This window comes from Pholis gunnellus (assembly GCF_910591455.1).
Source record: "Pholis gunnellus genome assembly, chromosome: 19".
NCBI classification, from domain to species: domain Eukaryota; kingdom Metazoa; phylum Chordata; class Actinopteri; order Perciformes; family Pholidae; genus Pholis; species Pholis gunnellus.
In genome coordinates, this window is record NC_136546.1 from 15,820,844 (window position 1) to 15,838,136 (window position 17,293).

The window sequence follows — 17,293 nt, forward strand, 5'->3', positions numbered from 1 at the left end:
CTGAGTTGATTGGAGGGTTATTCAGATCACCTGTTGGGGGTGTAGGGACTGGCTCCTAATTAGGAAACGAGAGCAGCTTGGTGCATTCACCTTGTTGGCCAATCAGGGTGTGAGGACACCCTTTTCTTTAGGGCTTAAGAGGAGCGGGGAACTGTACACCCATGGCAATCTGATCCTTCCTTGATGTAATGCAGACATCTTTTCAGCCGACATTATCAACCAGAAGCTCTGGTCTGTAGACCTTCTTGACGCTTCTTTGCTGTCTTTTAATTTTCCTAATTGTTGGTGGTTTTGACGACCTTTCCGTAGGTTACTTGCATCAGAGCAGACCTTGGTGCTATTTGTGCAAGAGTCTGTGCTTGCCTAACGCTGGCTCTATTTGGTTTATTGGTTTATTTTCATTAAAAGCCCCTTGATACGCAGATCCTTATCGAAGGGATGTGCTAAATAGAGCAACGCATAAAAAAACAAACAGAACTGGTCTTATATTTGTGTTTCCTTGATCTCATTGCTAGCTGTCCAAAATAGTACAATTTAAAGAAAATTTGAAACAACTGACTTTTGTTGTGGTTTTGAAGTTGCTTCAACAGCAACAGCGTTGCATCATTGGCTAACGGCATATGACTGATTACATTCAACTCTTTTCAATTAAACTTTACCCAGATATGATGAATAATGAGTCACGTTTTCCCACCCTATTCGTGACAACGTCCAAATGGGAGTCGAGGAGTGATAAGACTTGTTTAAATTGCCATAGAAAGGAAAGTGAGGTAGCCTTTACACACACAAACACACACACACGTACTGCTTGCCACTGGTGATTCAATCTCTGATATGCACGATGGAGTTTTCTTCCCTCCTAAAGGGTCAGAATATGTTTTCAAGGTTACATATTATAAGGATTAATGTACTTCTTAATTTCCCATAATACCACTGCTCTCATGGGCTTGAAGAATCACATTGTATGTTTATAGATTAGAGAAATAACAACTTCATTGACGGCTGTGAAAGGCAAGTTAATTTAGTTTTTTTTTTTAAAGAAGTGGGTTGATGTTGGATTTCCTTTAACCATAATGAACTAAAATGATGTATTGTATATCTTAAAGCCTCTTTTTCAAAATGTATATGCTTCTTTGGTGGCATCACACTCTCAAAAAATAAATAACCGCCTTCTCTTTGATGCTTTTTACATGTCAACATCCTAAACCATCCATCAGTTTAGCTAACGGACTAGACGGGCTGCTAACTTTGCTCGCTGGGTTCATGGTTCCTGGTAAATAACAGATTAGACGGTTTATGACATTCTTTGGGGAGTTTTGCCCAGTGAAGGGGGGCCCCCACAATTTACAGGGATTATATGGTGTGCTTTATATTTAGGTATGCACATAAAGAGCATGAGTCAGTGAGAGCACAGCAGAGCATTAGCGCCATGCAGGAGCTAATCCAGCGGGAAGCAGCAAGCAATGGGGATAAGAAGGAGCGAGTTTCAAAACAAACATGGCCAAAAATCCAAAAACCTCCACTTAATCTACATTCATAAGGGTTAGATTTGGTCCAGGGGTCAAGAGCTCAGCTGCCGATGCATTGTCACTGAAAAAGTCACTAATCCCATGCCCCGTTAGCTAAAACTGCTCTTTGTTCTCCCAGATGAACTAAAGTGGAACAGGTGACATGATAATCTGGAAAGAGTCTGTTTTCACTAGGAGGTTACAGGTATCGGGTTTGTCGCACAATACATGCGGAAAGTGTTGAAATTCCAGAAAAAGTGAACATTTCTTCACCAAGAAAAGAGGGACTGTGGGAAAAAATCTAGTAAAGTGGCAGGCCGTGAAGCTCATGTACCAAACTTAGAAACATGTTTTTAACAGGTAATCTATATGACTTCCTGAAGGTTCCTGGATTCCAGGAATAATTCTGGTTGGGGAAAATGGCCAATAGAGGTGGTAGCCCAACGCTGCAGTGAAACAAGGTAAGTTGCGTTGTTTCTTGATGCAATTAAATATTGGGTCATTCGCCTCACATGGAGGTAGTTTAGCTGATGGCCACCTATACAAAGACTCACCACTTAAAAAGACACGGTAAGATCCTGGAAGTACTAATTGTAGAATCACCCTTTTTATGGCACAAAGTAATCTACTAGAAATATGCTCTTGCATGTACTTGGTTGCCAAACAGTGTTTTCCTAGTTGTTGATGCAACACATTCGCACTCGTCAAATACCGGCGCTAAATCAGTGGCCCTTGGCAATTAAACTTCCAACGTGGGTTTGCTTAGTTTTTAGGTTTGCTTAAGCAACAAAAGTATTTGGTCAGGTTTCGGCAACAAAAGTACTTGATTAAGTTAAGGAAAAGATCGTTGTTGGGGTTAAAATAAGGACGTTTAAATAGAATAAGTACGCTAAGTTACTTAACTGGCGTTAAGATGGCTAAGTAACGTAAAAGAATTACGCTAAAATAAGTCAATGAAGGCTTTGTTTCACCCAGGACACAAACGGAAGTCTCCCGGGTGAAAGTCCCGTGTTTGTTTAACCCATCCAGGTGGACTTTTTTGCTTATACTACGTCAGTGGCTCCGATGTCTAATGATGACACAGAGGGGTTTAAATTGGAGTTAGTTGAAAACCAGGTGTGTCTCAAACAGACACTAATGTTTGCCCCGGTGCGTCAGTATTTGACGCCGAGGGGCACTGACCAAGCTTATTTGACGAGTTGGGAGTGAGAACGGGTCTGCTGCGTCAACGCAGTGGTTTCATTGAAATGAATGAGGGAGTTTCGTTATTTGCAACAGTGCAGACGTCTGTAATGTAATGCTACATAATGCCAATGATACTTTGGGATTACGCAGGGATGATCCCAACCATATTCTTACCCTAACTTTAACCATACCAAGCCATTACATGAGACCAACTATCTCTTACATTAACAATAGACTAACTGTTCTAAACTTGAATTTCAGGCTTATCTAAAAAGTGTGACTACAGTTAGATTTAAGAGATGAAATTACTGCTTGAAAGGCTGAATATCTGTCTGTCTGTCATAAAAAGCGTGCAGGAATTTCTTATTTCTCTGTTCTATTTTCTTTCAGATTACATTCTGCAGGGATTCTTACCAGATGTGTGAGCATCAGTTTGACGCACAAAAACATGGAAAACTCACGTTGCCTTGTTAAAGCTCTTGAAAACACAGCATTCACAACACAGCAACCTTTTCCTTATTTTATATAAAAACAATATAATTTGAAAATAAATATGCTTTACTGTTTTACATAGACACAGAAAACATGTTAATAGTGAAGGAGAGACAAAGAGAAGTAATAATGAGGGGTCTATGACTGATGGCAGAAAGGATGCAGATTGGTATCTAAATTTAAAACGGTGGCGTTGTTGTGGTAGTGTATGCTGAGCTGCTAGCAGTAGTTTATTCGTATTTGCATCTTGCAGGACGGACAAAACACATGTCCGCTACTTACTTAAATACTAAAATACAACTTACTAACAACTCCATACAGATGTGTACATCGGCAAATGCATGTGAAGGCACACTCCTGCACACACATTTTCACAAACACACAGCATGTTAAATTCCTACATAGCACCCACACCCTTAGACAAGAGGGGTTGAAAAATCCGGAGGTTTGTCATCAGTACACCAGTACAAATGATCCATTTAGGGAATGTTAACAAATCGATTTTTGGACTTGTTTTTTAGTTGGTTTCGTAGAAAAGCACAGAGAGGCTCCATGCTGAGAGTAGCCATCAGTGACCTTACACATGGTGGGGAGATAGGACAGCCACAGGAACATAACACTGCATATATAAATAAACCAAATTAAATATGGGTAGAAGACTGAACACTGAAAAATACTCTATAACATTATAAATTATCTAGAATGGACTATGGCATAAAGGGATATTAAGTATGTACAAGTTCAGAGATGAAGATATGCAATCAATGGGTTCTGTATTGAGTTCAACAACTAACACAACTACTTTGACAATCCCCTCTCCTGAAAAAGGAAACAAAAAATAATTTAAAAAGCACTCGAAAGATTTCTCAGTACATATTGTGAGGCACAGTTTTTCAAATGGAATCAAACTACAGTATAGGATGTTTTCAGTGGTTTTCATGAAGGACATAGCAAAACAGTGGATGCTATATTGACAACCAGTATCCCTTTAAAAGTATATGGCACTCCGGAGTCACTTCTTCTGCAAGCTGATCACAATGGTGACATTGTGTAAGTCCATGTCAGTCCTGCAATGTCATGTAAAGACAGACTCAGCTGTCCTGGTTGTCCTGCTGTTATAATCCAAAAGCAAAAGCAGAAATCGACCAATGAAAATCCATCCATCGTTTTTGAAAGAAGAGCGCGCTCCCATGTCCTCTTCAGCCTCACCCGCTGTTTTAGCAGTTAAATATATCTTAGATTGAGAGGTTTTGCAATTTTATGACTGACACACAACCACAGTAGAGACTCATATCCAGTGAAGTAATTGCATACAATTAATTGACAACAAGACTACACCTGCATCACAAGCCTGTTAGAAATGCAAAACCGGCTATTTGCTTTTTGTCAAATGATGGGTTTAGTTATTTGTTTTTGTAGCAGCATAACAATTCTGTACTCTTTTTTTTCTTTTATCATGGTCTATATACACACAGATATACAGTGGGAGGAAACTTCAGTTCAGTCTTTCTTATTGTTCACTCTCAAAGACAGTCCAAGGGGAATGCTTTCCACAGAAAAGAAGAGCTTACGGTTCAAAGGTCAAAGTGCTGTGCCGTGAAATATCTAGAATATTCCTTCATCTTGTACATCTGGTGCTGCCACCTCTCTCATCTTCTTGGCTTGTCACATCTAAACAAGAGGGAAAGAATAAACAGTTATCAGAACAAGAAAAAAAAAGAGCCAAAGTCACAATGTTAGCTGCAATGTTACATGCTAGCTGCTACAGCATTACGCTAGCCTGTGTAACTGGATCACACATCTCTGCAACTTCTTTTCTGGCGAAGGAGTTAGCAATCAGTTGACTACACATCAACAAAGAGTCATGGAGCAACATTGGTATTTATTTGGAGTCATCTTTGCCACAACCTGACAAAGTTCACCTCTCTTTTTGCTCTGTTTTAGTCGCCACCAACTCCTGACGGATATAACTCCAGCCCGCCCTGTTTGGGCATAGGCCATGGGGTTTTGAATGAGTTTTTCCTACTTCTGGAACAGAAGTCAAAAGTTACAATTTCCATTTGGTTCTATTATCCGACAGAACTTACTTGCAGGTCCTCTCGTTGAGCTCTAGCTGGCGTTCTTTACAGTATTCATCTGTGTGTTTACAGGAGCACCGGCAGGTTGCTGGATCCTGCACGAACAAGCGCTTTCTCCTCTCCGAGCAGTGATCACAACATGGCTCACAAACACTGGAAAGAAAGAGACAGACCGAGATGGGAAGGAGGGAGAGAGAGGATGATTATCACAGTGTATCATTACCACCCATATGAAAGGTCACCCTTTGGTCAACCCTATCGTAAGCTCCAGTTTGCTCTTCCGAGCCACGGCCTCACAAGTTGTACTGCATGTGACAGTTGGGTAGTATTGCACACAGGTTCCCAAAGAGCAGGCAAATACTCAAGCAGTAAAATTACCCTGCAACACGCCCCCCAAACCCTCTCTCATTGATTGGACCGCTCACAAATGCCTTGTATGTGATAGACATGCAGTGAGCAAAGCTCTGGACTGTTTCATGCAACACAAAACGACACATATTGGTTTTGAACTGAGGGCCAATGACCTCGCTCTCACTCTTAAAAATGTAAAACTCTTGATAAAGAAGACTCAAGGGTCTGCTTGGTGCTCCGTTAAGAAACATTTCATTTTATTGAGTGACAACTGCAAACTGCTTCCCACAGAGGGACATTAGATGCAGAACAGAGGCTGAAAATTGACAGAGGAAGGCTCAGATACATCTCAATGTACAAATGACAAATTAACACACAGACATGTATTATTTCACAGTACGAGCACTGAAGAAACACGAGGTCATTTTTACATTATTGTTGAATAAGATATGGGTGCTCTTGTATAGTTTCAGAGACAAAAGCAGGCAAAGAAACAAAACAGTACTTGCTAAACAATTTGTTTACATATCCCCCTTAGCAAAAAAAAAAGAGAGAATAGATAGCCATCATCCAGATCTTTACATTACATAAAAAGTACCAGCATTATGCACATGATGGCAAAACCTGTTTGTAAAGATGAAAAGAACAAAGCGTGGAAAGGAGACGGGTACGAGACACAGCAAAGCGGCACAGACTCAACACTGAACACAGCCCCATGATTACAATCCTGATGCCAGCACAGATACCAGAACAGTATGAACCCGTCTGCTTAGCCATGATGGTGGAGAGCTGTGACCTTGTTTCAGTAAAAGGTTCAAGTTACAGCTAACAGCTGATCTGTTTATATCACGTAGTTTTAAACGTGTCCATTATCAATCAGACAACTTGGTATCAGACAAGATGTTAGAAGAAGTTTGTACTGTTTTTTTAACGATATGCTGCTGTATCTCATGCCAACCAAGGTCCCAGTCTCCCCCGCACATCCTCAGACAGGGAGCTGGTGGGGTTGCGGGGAGATTAGATGGGTATTTTGACGAGTGGAGATGGGTCATGGTTCATTTCTAGTGATGTGGGATATGGCTGGCAAGTCTGCTGTAATTCCCTGGTTATCGCTGTTATGTAAAGTTTTTGCGAAAGCTACGTCAACAAAACAACGTTAGCAAACAGGGCAGCCGAGACACTGATACTCTGAGTACGTGGAACATGACTGACGAGACAAAGTTAGGACAATACACAGAAGCGACATGCTAGTTGATGTGGCTGAAGGTGCAAATTAAAAGGGGCAAATTAGCTCCTCCCAAATGAGCTTAATTATGAGAAGCGCAACACTCAGGTGCAGGTAGGTGGAGAAGGCGGAGCTGACATACGCATCGTGAATTGTTTTGTCGCGGTTTTTCTTTCGTTTTCTCTTTTGGCCGTTACCCTTGCCTTTCCGGGATTTTCTGCAAGAGAAAAGAGGACAACAACGCAGAAAGATGCCTGAGAGACTGAGGAGAGATGGGCCAATTAGTTTAGAAAGGCCTACGCTGACAACCAACACTGATAAATAGCAATCTTTTATCTTTTCTATGAATCAAAGAGCCAAACTATCAGTCATTCAAAACAGGTTATTCCTTAATTTGATTATTTTTCAGTGATTGACCTGTTTGGAATGATAACCTATATCATCATGTTATGAGAAAGGCGTCAGGCAGTGTTCACATGAGTGTATGTGATGTGTCTAAATGTTTGTTATCTTTAATTCAAAGATTACAGCACAAAGAAACACCACTCTTTTGTTAAGCTGTTGAAATGAACAAAAAATGTACTTTTTAAATGAAGAAGCAACTTCAAAAGTGTGCCCTGATTTGTAGATTGTAAGGTTTAAAGACACACCCACAGCTTACTGTAGGGGGTTTGCACACACCCTGTTGTTTGTCAATGTGATGAATATCAAATGTTCCCTGTTAGAAACGGCTTTATTGTCCAAGTTGAATAAAAAAATAAAAAAACCTATTTTGTAAAACAGTACAATGTCTTTGCAGTCTGTGTAAGCGATTTAATAGTCTGAGGTTTGGCTCGGTTCGCTGTTCTGAAATTTCCCAGAGGACAATGAACTTGGACTTCACTAAAACTTCATCTTTCAAGCTATCTGGGTCAACTCTTTATGGCTGATTCAACTTGTTTCAGACCACAGCACAATGAGAACAGCACCTGGAGTTTCACAGGTGCTGGCTTGATTTAAATATCAGGATGCGTGTTCAAAGACAGGTTGCACAAGCTTTTGCTGTCTTAGATGATTACAACTACACAGAAAACCTTTGTAATACTTAAATATAAAAATGCAAAACAAAATGTCTCTGTGGACATTGATGGCAACTCTTTATACAGTTTATCATGCTGACTTTTTCCTTTAACGCAGAAAAACTGTGTAATGGTTGATAAAAACTATTTTTACCTGACCATGATTAGTTTCTGGCATGTTCAGGAATATGTGTTCAACACATCATAGACTCAGACCTCGACCCTAATTCTGACCTCAGCAGGAGTGACCCCCCCCCCCCCCCCCCCCTTTTTTTTAACCTTTTATCCAGCAGCAGCTTGCATCTTTAAATGTATTTTTGTGATCGCAATGATGACAAGTTTCCCTGAGGAAAAGATCATGTTTAAATCCAATATATATTCTGGAACACACAAGGAGTTTGCTGCACAGGTTGTGGAAGTACCTGGCTCAGTCTGTGGAAATATTGGTTTTACATGTTGGCTTTGATGCAGACAAAAAACCCGCTACCAGATAACAGGCCAGAAAAAAAAAGGCAAAGAGTCAGTGAGGCTGTACTTTGGCTCAGAGGTTCTTTGAACTAAGCGCTAATGTCAGCATAGTTACATATTCACAATGGTAACATGTTGGTGTTTAGCAGATATAACATTTACCATGTTCATCATCTTAGTTTAGCGTGGTAGCATGCTAACATTCGCTTATTAGCATCAAACACAAAGTGCAGCTGATGGTAATGTCATTAGTTTTGCAGGTATTTAGTCATACACCAAGAACATTTGACCTAATGATGGCGCCATATGAGGGGATCAGAACGTGTTTATCAAATTCCATGACAATTCATCCAATGGTGCTCGTTCAGACCCAGCTGGGTCTGGATGACAAATATGACACTGTCCAATAAGGATAGGATGAAACTCCTGTAAATGCGTGAATTTCCCCTTTCATGTTCGGTCCAGTTTCCCTGTGGACGTTGACAGTTACACAACCACAGCAGGAATACCTCCAGAGACCTGTCCCCACTGAGAGGTCAGCGGTCAACGTTAAAATTAAACATGAAAGTATGAAAGCATCAGAAATGAGAGTTGAGTGACCCTAAGACTTTGTAGACGCACGCCACTGACTGCAGACTCGTAAACAATGAAGACAAGGTTAAAGAGGAGGTCTCAAAACTAGCACTTATCTATATGACAGATGACCTGACATAAAACCAAAATACAAGCAGCGACCCCCACTGCAACGGAGCGATATTAACGACTGTTCGCAGAAGGAGGATTAAAGAGTTTTAATGACCTTTTGCACACTGACACTAAAGCAAGAACCATAAACAGAAAAGTTTAACCGGTCTTCAAAAACAGTGTTATCTACATCAGAGCAACCAGTCACCGGAGTAACAGAAGTTAAGAGGGATGTAAACAGTAAAGAAGAGGTGAGAGGAATGTAAAGATGAGATAGAATCAGGAGGACGGGTGTAAAGGACAAGTATAGAGAGGGCAATGCCCTCATCAAGTGTCACTCATTCACCTGAATGGACTGAGCTGGTATTCCCCGTGTTTATCACCTGAGAGCTGCATGCACCTGAGAGCTGCATGCTAATCTCAGCATGACATGATATCATGTACTAGCTTGTCATTTAATTACATTTCATCATTTTGGAGTGTTTGAGTGTGTGAATGTGAAAGAATATAGCGAGGCAACGGAAGAGGGAGTGAGAAAAACAGACAAACAGACGGATCAGTTTAGTGAGAAAGAGCATACGGGAGAAAGCCCGGAAGGCCGAGCGATGCAGACAACTGAGAGTGAGAGTTTGTTTGCAGGGCACAACAGGAAAAAGATCAAATCTCAAGTCCACATTGTTTCCCCCTGAGAAAAAAACAACCCAATCTCCTTGCAGAAAGAGTGCTGTACTCACTTTTCTTTCTGTTCTTTCGCTTCTTTCTTTAACCTGAAAGGCAGGAAGAAAACAACATGGCATTAGATCACAGCGCGCTGTTGTTTCCCGGTAAACAGATACTTATCAAGATCAGCAGAGACCATTATCGCCACGGGCGAACTTGCATCACATCTTTTTGAAATCACGTTACATCATCGTCCTGTACCAGAAACTGTGATAAAACTTTCACTTTCAATCGCTCAGTAAATGAAGCAGATTTGGTGGGAAACAATGCCGTGCACACACTCGTAGACAGGCACACAAAGGGGGAATGCTCACTGATGGAGACACACGCACACAAACAGGACCACAATAGCAGGCTGGCAGGTTTGTTTCACTTCTCGTCCATGTGACGACACTTGCGATAACAGAACGTGGAGCAATAAATCTGCTGGCACACTCTGGAGAGAACTGTTGGCCAAAAGTGTTAAGAAACTGTGTTTCATTCAAAGAGGTCACGGACACAGCCAAGTTGCTATTTGAAATACGGGTACGGTAACTCAACATGAAAAGGCCAAATAAAGCCTGAAGATATACGTGTATGTGTGCATATGTATGTATGTCATCTGAAGCTGACTGATACCTATTGGCAGATACATGTGCCATATTTACATAAGTAAAAGTAGCAATACCACAATGTAAAACTATTACAATTACAAGCAAAAGTACTGACTTAAATTATACTTTAAACAAACGTATTTTATCAAAATGTACTGAAGCGTCATGCAAAAGTACTAAATGCAAAATGACTGAGGATTGTTAAATTTGATTTCTGTTAGCACTTACATGTGCATGGTTAAAAGTATAATCCTTATATTTTAATGAAGTCAATCTATGTTTTTGATGGGACTTAGTCTAATTTATAAAGGGCCTTGGTCTTGGAATGATCTGCAGACTAGTCTCAGTCTAGAGTCGGTCTAGCTAGCCACTTTTAAACAAAAGTTATCAGAAGTTTTAATCACAAACTGTTCTTGCCACCATACATAACAATTTGGTTGTTTCCTTTTTGTCTATATGTATCATACACTATCGGTGTCTATTTCACCTCTTCTGTTGATGTGTAGACCTAAGTTTTTACTAATAATGTACTGTTTTGTCTTTGCTTTATTGTTTGTATAAAACTGACGTGTACTTAACATTTGACTTTGCTGCCTTCTCGGCCAGAACGCCATCGCAAAACAGCTTTTTAATCACAATAGATTTTATCTTTTTAAATAAAGGTTAAATTAAAAAACATAGTGATTTTGATTGTTAGTGGCGGAGTCCGCCATTCCCGAGCTGGGATTGCCTTCCTATTCACGAGGGATTCACTGGAAATTCTGTCAGTGACGTGTTCTGTTTATAGAGCTTAATGCCTGCATACCAATTCCAGAACAATACCGTGAATTAAAACATCTTAAACTACAAAATAGATTGATCACAGCCTCTAAAATGTTACGAAGGTGCCCGTAAGGTTTATAGCTGCATCTGAATGATTTTACAGCGAAGTATTGTGTCATCACAGACAGCAATAACTTCAGAGTGACATTACTTTATAGCCAGCCTCACTGCACAAAACACAGAGATGATTCAGATGTAATCGCTCAGAAAAGAGAAATCTTGGTCCTCGGCCAACAGTCCTCCAATGTTTGTTTGCATTTAAGATTTCCCTTAAACGTGGGAGGATGATGCATGTCCCGCATCCGCGTCGTTGTGTCACAGTATACTACTTCATGTCACACAGCTCAGATCTCAGCCACCATAATGATCGGATTTACCAAACATCAGGAAGTGATGCGTCTCACTATTACGGCTTCCAACAGAGGCCCCAGGGCAAGGGAATATGACCTAATGATTGACCTGGATAGTGACATGATCACTCGAGGAAGATGATATGAAGATGAAATATTTACTTTTTTCCTTGTTTCACTTCTGGGAACCATCCGATTCTGCTGTGCTAATTCCACATTAAGTTGCAGCACTTATCTCTTTTTACAACAAGGCTTTAACAGATTATATTAACTGCCTATCAAAACAAAACAAGGAATAACAAACTGATCCATAAAATGTAATAATCATTGCACAGCAAGTCGAACCAGTAGAAGTCACCTTACTGTGACTGGAGGCCCCAAAAAGAACACACAGTACTCGTCTCAGAGATCAATAACTAAAGCTATCACACCTTCGTAGTTCCTGGACTGACCTCTACACGCCAACCAGGGAAAACAATGGATTAAGTAGCACTGTATATTCACACAAATGTATCTCCTTGGAATGAGGACACACTAAAGCAATATGGAGGATGTTTGCTGGGATGTGCTTAAACCCGCTCAGGTCTTATTAAGATCAGCAAAGTTAAAGAAGCAAAGGTAAGATATGACTCCACCTGATACGCATCTGTTGAATGTGTCAGAGGCAAACAGACAAGACAATAACTTTACATGACGTGTTTGGTCGAACCTCTGCTCTGCCACACCAACGTACATCGGTTAGTATTTCATTCACTTTGTGCGTGTTTCAGTGTGAGTTCGGGGTTTCTTACCTACACTCACATGCGCTGTGTTCTGTAAAACTCATGAAAATATCATTTTCTTGCCAATGGGGTTTTATTCTTTTAATCTGTAAAAAAAAAGAGAAGAGAAATTGTCAGTTTTTAATGTAATATTCGTGGATCTACAGTCTTAAACATTTTGTTCTCAAGTGTTACGATCATAGCTTTCAAGAAATAGACTAAACAGAGTAGAATCAACAAAACATAAGACAGAAAGGTCACTAAGGTCACTTCAGATGTGATAAAATTCAGTTTTTGATACGAACCCAAGAAAAATAGGTTCTAATAGTATTCATTATATGTTTCACATTTTGAATTCTTACACTGATCTGAATGAAAACGGAAGAGATGGCAAAGAATCAGAACCTCCTCAAATTAATACATGAAACAAACATAAATGCCGAATTTCCATCACCTTTTGCATATTGTTTTGAACAATTTGAGGTTTGACTAAGACTAATGGTTTAATGCCACCCGTCCGGAAAATTTGCACCAAAATGTGCCCGAGTCCTGCTATTTGCATAAAAGTAGTGGATAGTGCATTCTCTTTTGCTGGTTTTCTGGTAATGTGGTGGTAATTTTGCAATACATACAATACTGTGTGGAAACTTGACTAATGAACTTGAATTCATAAGCAAGACATGCAAAGTTCAAGAAGATCTTTAACTTTTACTAGAAATAATACATTTAAACAGACTGACTCCTCATAGACAGAGAAGCAGAGGAGTGACAATTTAAAAAAAGGTATTATATGGTTGATATTTGCCCAAAGGTCACACCTGAGCAGCCTTTGAGCAAACAGCAGGGGCATTTAGATTGAGCGGAGGGGGACTTGTGCTGACCAGAAGGGCACTTGGAGGCCTCTGGGCCGATCAGATGGGTACATGAAGAGCCCAAGTAAAAAGGCAAAAAATAAAGTATAATTTAAAGAACACTCCTGGAAGTATTGCTGTAGTAACAAATATCGCTGCTGACCTCCATCGTAACGTTATAGCTGGATGTCGGCATGCACTGCAGCATCTCATCGTTACAGCAGCCGGCGCAGCGCGTCAACACCACGCACGACGGGATGAAGATGTGCTCCACTTCCTCCGGATACTCCTGCAGAATCTCCACCAGCAGCTCCCGAGGCTGACACAAACTCTTGTTGTACACCTCCATTAAAGGGATCACTGGGGAGACAAGAGTCACAGTGTACAAGGGTTATAAAATGGCAGCGGAGCTTTAGTCTAAACCACCGACTCCTGAATAGTGCAGTGCTGTAACAATAACACACACCTAAAAGGAGCCGTGAATCAAAAACACTGGCAGGCTCACAAGTCACAGTGGAGGAGATGAAACACACACAAACATGCACACACACGTTTTACTTTCTATTATTCCATTGAGAAAAGATTGGTTTACAGAGTTCATCTACTTTCACACACACATGCAATTTCAATAGTACTCTATCTATATATCAATCTGGATCCCATCCGCTGCATCAGTGTTTTATAGCTCTGTTTCTGCCCCATTCACCTCAACCACATTGTAATAGACAATAGTCTGTTTCCCCCCTTCAATCCCCTCTCAGTCTTTGCAGGAGTTCTGCTCTTGAGAAAGATATTAGCACACAGACAGACAACACCTCCAAAATATCACTCAGAGCCTAAAACAACGCCTGCCTGACAGCCCTCTGGGAAGCCAATCCAAATACACAGGGCCTGAACAGTATCACAAAGTTCAGCTTCTGATTGTCCAAATTAGATTGGGCAACGCTCGGATTGTGCAAAATAAAAGTGTGGGCCAAGAGGGTGAAATTCCATTCTATAAAAGAGTCTGGTCACCATAACATTTCCCCAGCTTAACCTCAAACAAGAAGGAATGCTGTCCGGGATGAAAATGTCCAAGAGTTAAGATTTAAGGGTGAAACTGAACTCATTTACTAAAAGGGGGAGTTTGAGGGGGATAAATCTGGACACGGGCAAGCTATGCAGATGTCCACCAGGAGGCGATAATTTCCCTTTTAATGTAAAGATGAATCTCAAACTAGCCTGTTTCTATTTGGCTATGTGCCAGCAAGGGAGCCCAGGGCAGTCTGTTTTCCCACAGTGCCCTGTGGGACACCTACCGTCATGTGGACCTCTTTCTGTTTCCTTCGGTATGTGGGCGCTCTGCAAGGAAGGAAGGAAAAAAATGACAAGCTTTTAGTTACAGTAGATTGTGCAAGAGTTCGTGCCCTTTACTTGTCCACAGTTGCGCAAAAAATATATTTACATTCTGACATTTTCTGTTGACTGTTGCCAGAATATGAAAACCACATTATGTATCATATATTGGGCTATACGCAATAAAGGAAGCAATGAGCGTCAAATGTTCATACTATGTCTTCTCTAAGCATTGGAAATAAATATTAATGTAGTTTTCAGAGCGTGATTCTGGTCCTTTACCACATCTGGATTTATAGTAAAAAAAGAGTTCAGCCAAGCTGAACTCATATGTCACAACATTCTGAAATAAAGATTACCCCGTTATTAGTCGCTTTTTCATATACTATACTAATAATTATGATCATATAGCCTGCTAAATATGGTGTATTAGGCCTTAAATGGCCAAATATTTAGCCAGAGGTACAACGTGCCAAAGACGCGGACCTAACTTCTACCACTGTTGCATGACTGTGATGGTTTTTGTTTCAGTTACCAAACCTCTGTGTGCCTCCGCCGCCTCTTGGCAACTGTCGCCATTAAAACCGGCAAAGAATTTCAGCCTGCTCCTTTCCCTCACAGGGGGTAGCTGTCAGCACACCAGCCGACCACAGAGCAGCATTTTGGCAACTTTCTCTCTCTTTCACACACGCGCACGACCGCGCTCCCCCCCCCCCTCTCTCTCACATAGAGGCGCGCAACTCGCGCAATATCTTGCCAATATTGCGTGAGACCCGGTCCTGTAGCACCGGCTTATATTCAGTGAGTCACTGAAAGTTTTTTTCCATTCCTTAATGAAACGTTTTTTTCTTTTTAAAAAGAGTCTGGCTGGGTGGGTGCCGCAGTCTCCACCCCCTTTCTGGTGGCGTGAGCGGGTCCAATGTGGGCTGGGAGACCCCAACCCTGAAACAAACCCATATACTGTATAATTAATGGCAGGGTGTCAAGCTGCGAACACCGGCCCCTAAACCGATGATAGGCCGACTGGATATGAGCAACAGAGACAGCATCCTGTAACTATTCGGTGTTGATCGCGGGTTTAGCTGTCATTAAATCACCCAGTTGGATAAATAAACACTTTACTGGACTTTGCATGGTGCCTATTTCATGAACTTACGGGTGAGATTCTCGAGAGAGAACTATGTCACAAACTGAAACACCCTTGCTTCCTTTAGGATTGCATATTTGTATAAGAAATAATCCTTCAAAGTCCAAACTCGTTGATGGAAAAAAAATACAGCCTCCTATTGAGGTGGTGTGTATTGTTTTTTAATTCACTAGGAAACCTTTGCTCAAAGCCTCCCTGGACACACTGCACTTGATTAATGATTATATGGGTAACGATTTACAGCGCGCTCTTAAACAGCCATTACAATTCTCGCGTCGACCTGATGGATCTGTGAAGTATGTGCTAGTCTTGTTCTGAAACTGAGTGTTAACTATCGGAGTGAAACGTAGGATTTCTCCTTTTTGGAGCAGGCTAGCCGTGAGAGTAGGCTAGTCTCTGTGACAGGAATGAACCTGCTCATGTCCTAATTCAGAATGGAGCCACTGCGCCTTTAAAGCGTAATAATATCTCCAAGGAGGTTTTAGAGCAGGCCCGCGATCACCCAGCGTCAAACTTCACAATATTATTTGATAATCATCACGTGCCGTATTTGCAACACAAAAAGCGCACCACCTGCGAGTGTGTGGGTTAGGTTTATATAGTGTCGGCTTTGCGTAATGGCTCTTTAAATCTCCCTAAAGCCACAAAACATGTCGGTTTGTTCAAACACGAGCGGTGACCTAGCAGGAGGAAAGGCAAGGACGAGCTACACATTAATGACCAGTGGCTGCTATACACAAATAGAGGTCGAATAATGTTTCTGCTGTTATTTCCAGTGTGCTCTCTGAAACACATGACTCACCTTGACAGCTGACAGCGTCAAAAATAATAGTGTCAAACTGTCAATAAAGTTCATGTTTGAAATCCAATCCAAAGGCAGGCGACGTTTTAAAATCCAAGTGGCCTAAGTGGCGATTTGTTCTCAAACATTAAGTTTAAAACAACAAGTACAATAGCAACACAAGTGGACCGGCTAAAACTTCTCTAAATAAGGGGCAGGGGGTTGTAATGGCAAATCCATGATGGTCCCGGGGTCGGAGCATAGAATCCTTTGCGCATAACTTCTTCCTTCTCAACTGTTTCCAATGATTTTCAAGATATCCAGAAAAACGAGAATCCAAGACGCAAAACGTCCCACATTTTTCCGCAGCGGACCTTTATTTTCTTGCAAAAGAATGACAATCCACATTACAGAAGTAATCCCATGCTTGTTGCTCCAGCCTTCTCCAAGTGTCTGTCCATTGGAAACTTGTAGCCTACTTGCAATTTGAGCATTGACCAGGATGACGTTCAGTGAAAAAGAAGACCGCGTAGATACTCGTCCCACAAAACTTGTCTATTTGCCTTTTTTTTTACTCCTCTGTCACTGCGCACTTTGCAGGTCTACTCCCTCACTTCAGATAGACCGCGTCCACCTCCGTCTCGGTCCCTCCACACTGTGGCTGTGTGTGTGGCGACCACAGGCAGCCGCGAGCCCGGGTCGTGGTTGATTGGTTGGACATCAGAACAAGGGTGTGTCTTCTATCTATACGGCACTTTAAAGTATTTTTTCAAAAGTTTCACCTATTCAACGTCGACTCATGTGATGGGCTAATAAAAGCTGACTTCACAACCGCCGGTCTATTTTTATTATTTGAGAATAAGAGAACTGAGGGCATCTTGACA

At 41.2% G+C, this 17,293-nt stretch overlaps 1 protein-coding gene across 2 annotated transcripts; it reads right to left on the reverse strand.

The window, feature by feature from the left end:
- Nucleotides 1–3,199: 3,199 nt before the first annotated feature.
- Nucleotides 3,200–17,052, reverse strand: vegfab (vascular endothelial growth factor Ab). 2 transcript variants are annotated; one of them, XM_079180915.1, is made up of 8 exons: nucleotides 16,431–17,052; nucleotides 14,445–14,487; nucleotides 13,310–13,506; nucleotides 12,326–12,402; nucleotides 9,784–9,816; nucleotides 6,982–7,056; nucleotides 5,273–5,416; nucleotides 3,200–4,856 (listed from the first exon to the last, which is right to left on the reverse strand). In XM_079180915.1, exons 1-8 carry the CDS (start codon nucleotides 16,482–16,484, stop codon nucleotides 4,835–4,837), a joined length of 645 nt encoding a protein of 214 aa, XP_079037041.1. In that variant the 5' UTR covers nucleotides 16,485–17,052; the 3' UTR covers nucleotides 3,200–4,834. The 2 variants fall into 2 exon arrangements, with proteins under 2 accessions (XP_079037041.1, XP_079037042.1); XM_079180916.1 differs by lacking the exon at nucleotides 6,982–7,056.
- Nucleotides 17,053–17,293: the final 241 nt, after the last annotated feature.

What these genes read in the sequence shown, in the direction of transcription:
- vegfab (XM_079180915.1), bottom strand. Translation starts at nt 16,484, where the DNA reads ATGAACTTTATTGACAGTTTGACACTATTATTTTTGACGCTGTCAGCT. An exon ending in TGACGCTGTCAGCTGTCAAG is followed by an intron (nt 14,488 to 16,430) that starts GTGAGTCATGTG and finishes CCTTCCTTGCAG; the next exon opens with AGCGCCCACATACCGAAGGA. An exon ending in GACAAAACAATTCACGATGC is followed by an intron (nt 5,417 to 6,981) that starts GTATGTCAGCTC and finishes CTTTCTTTCCAG; the next exon opens with TGTTTGTGAGCCATGTTGTG.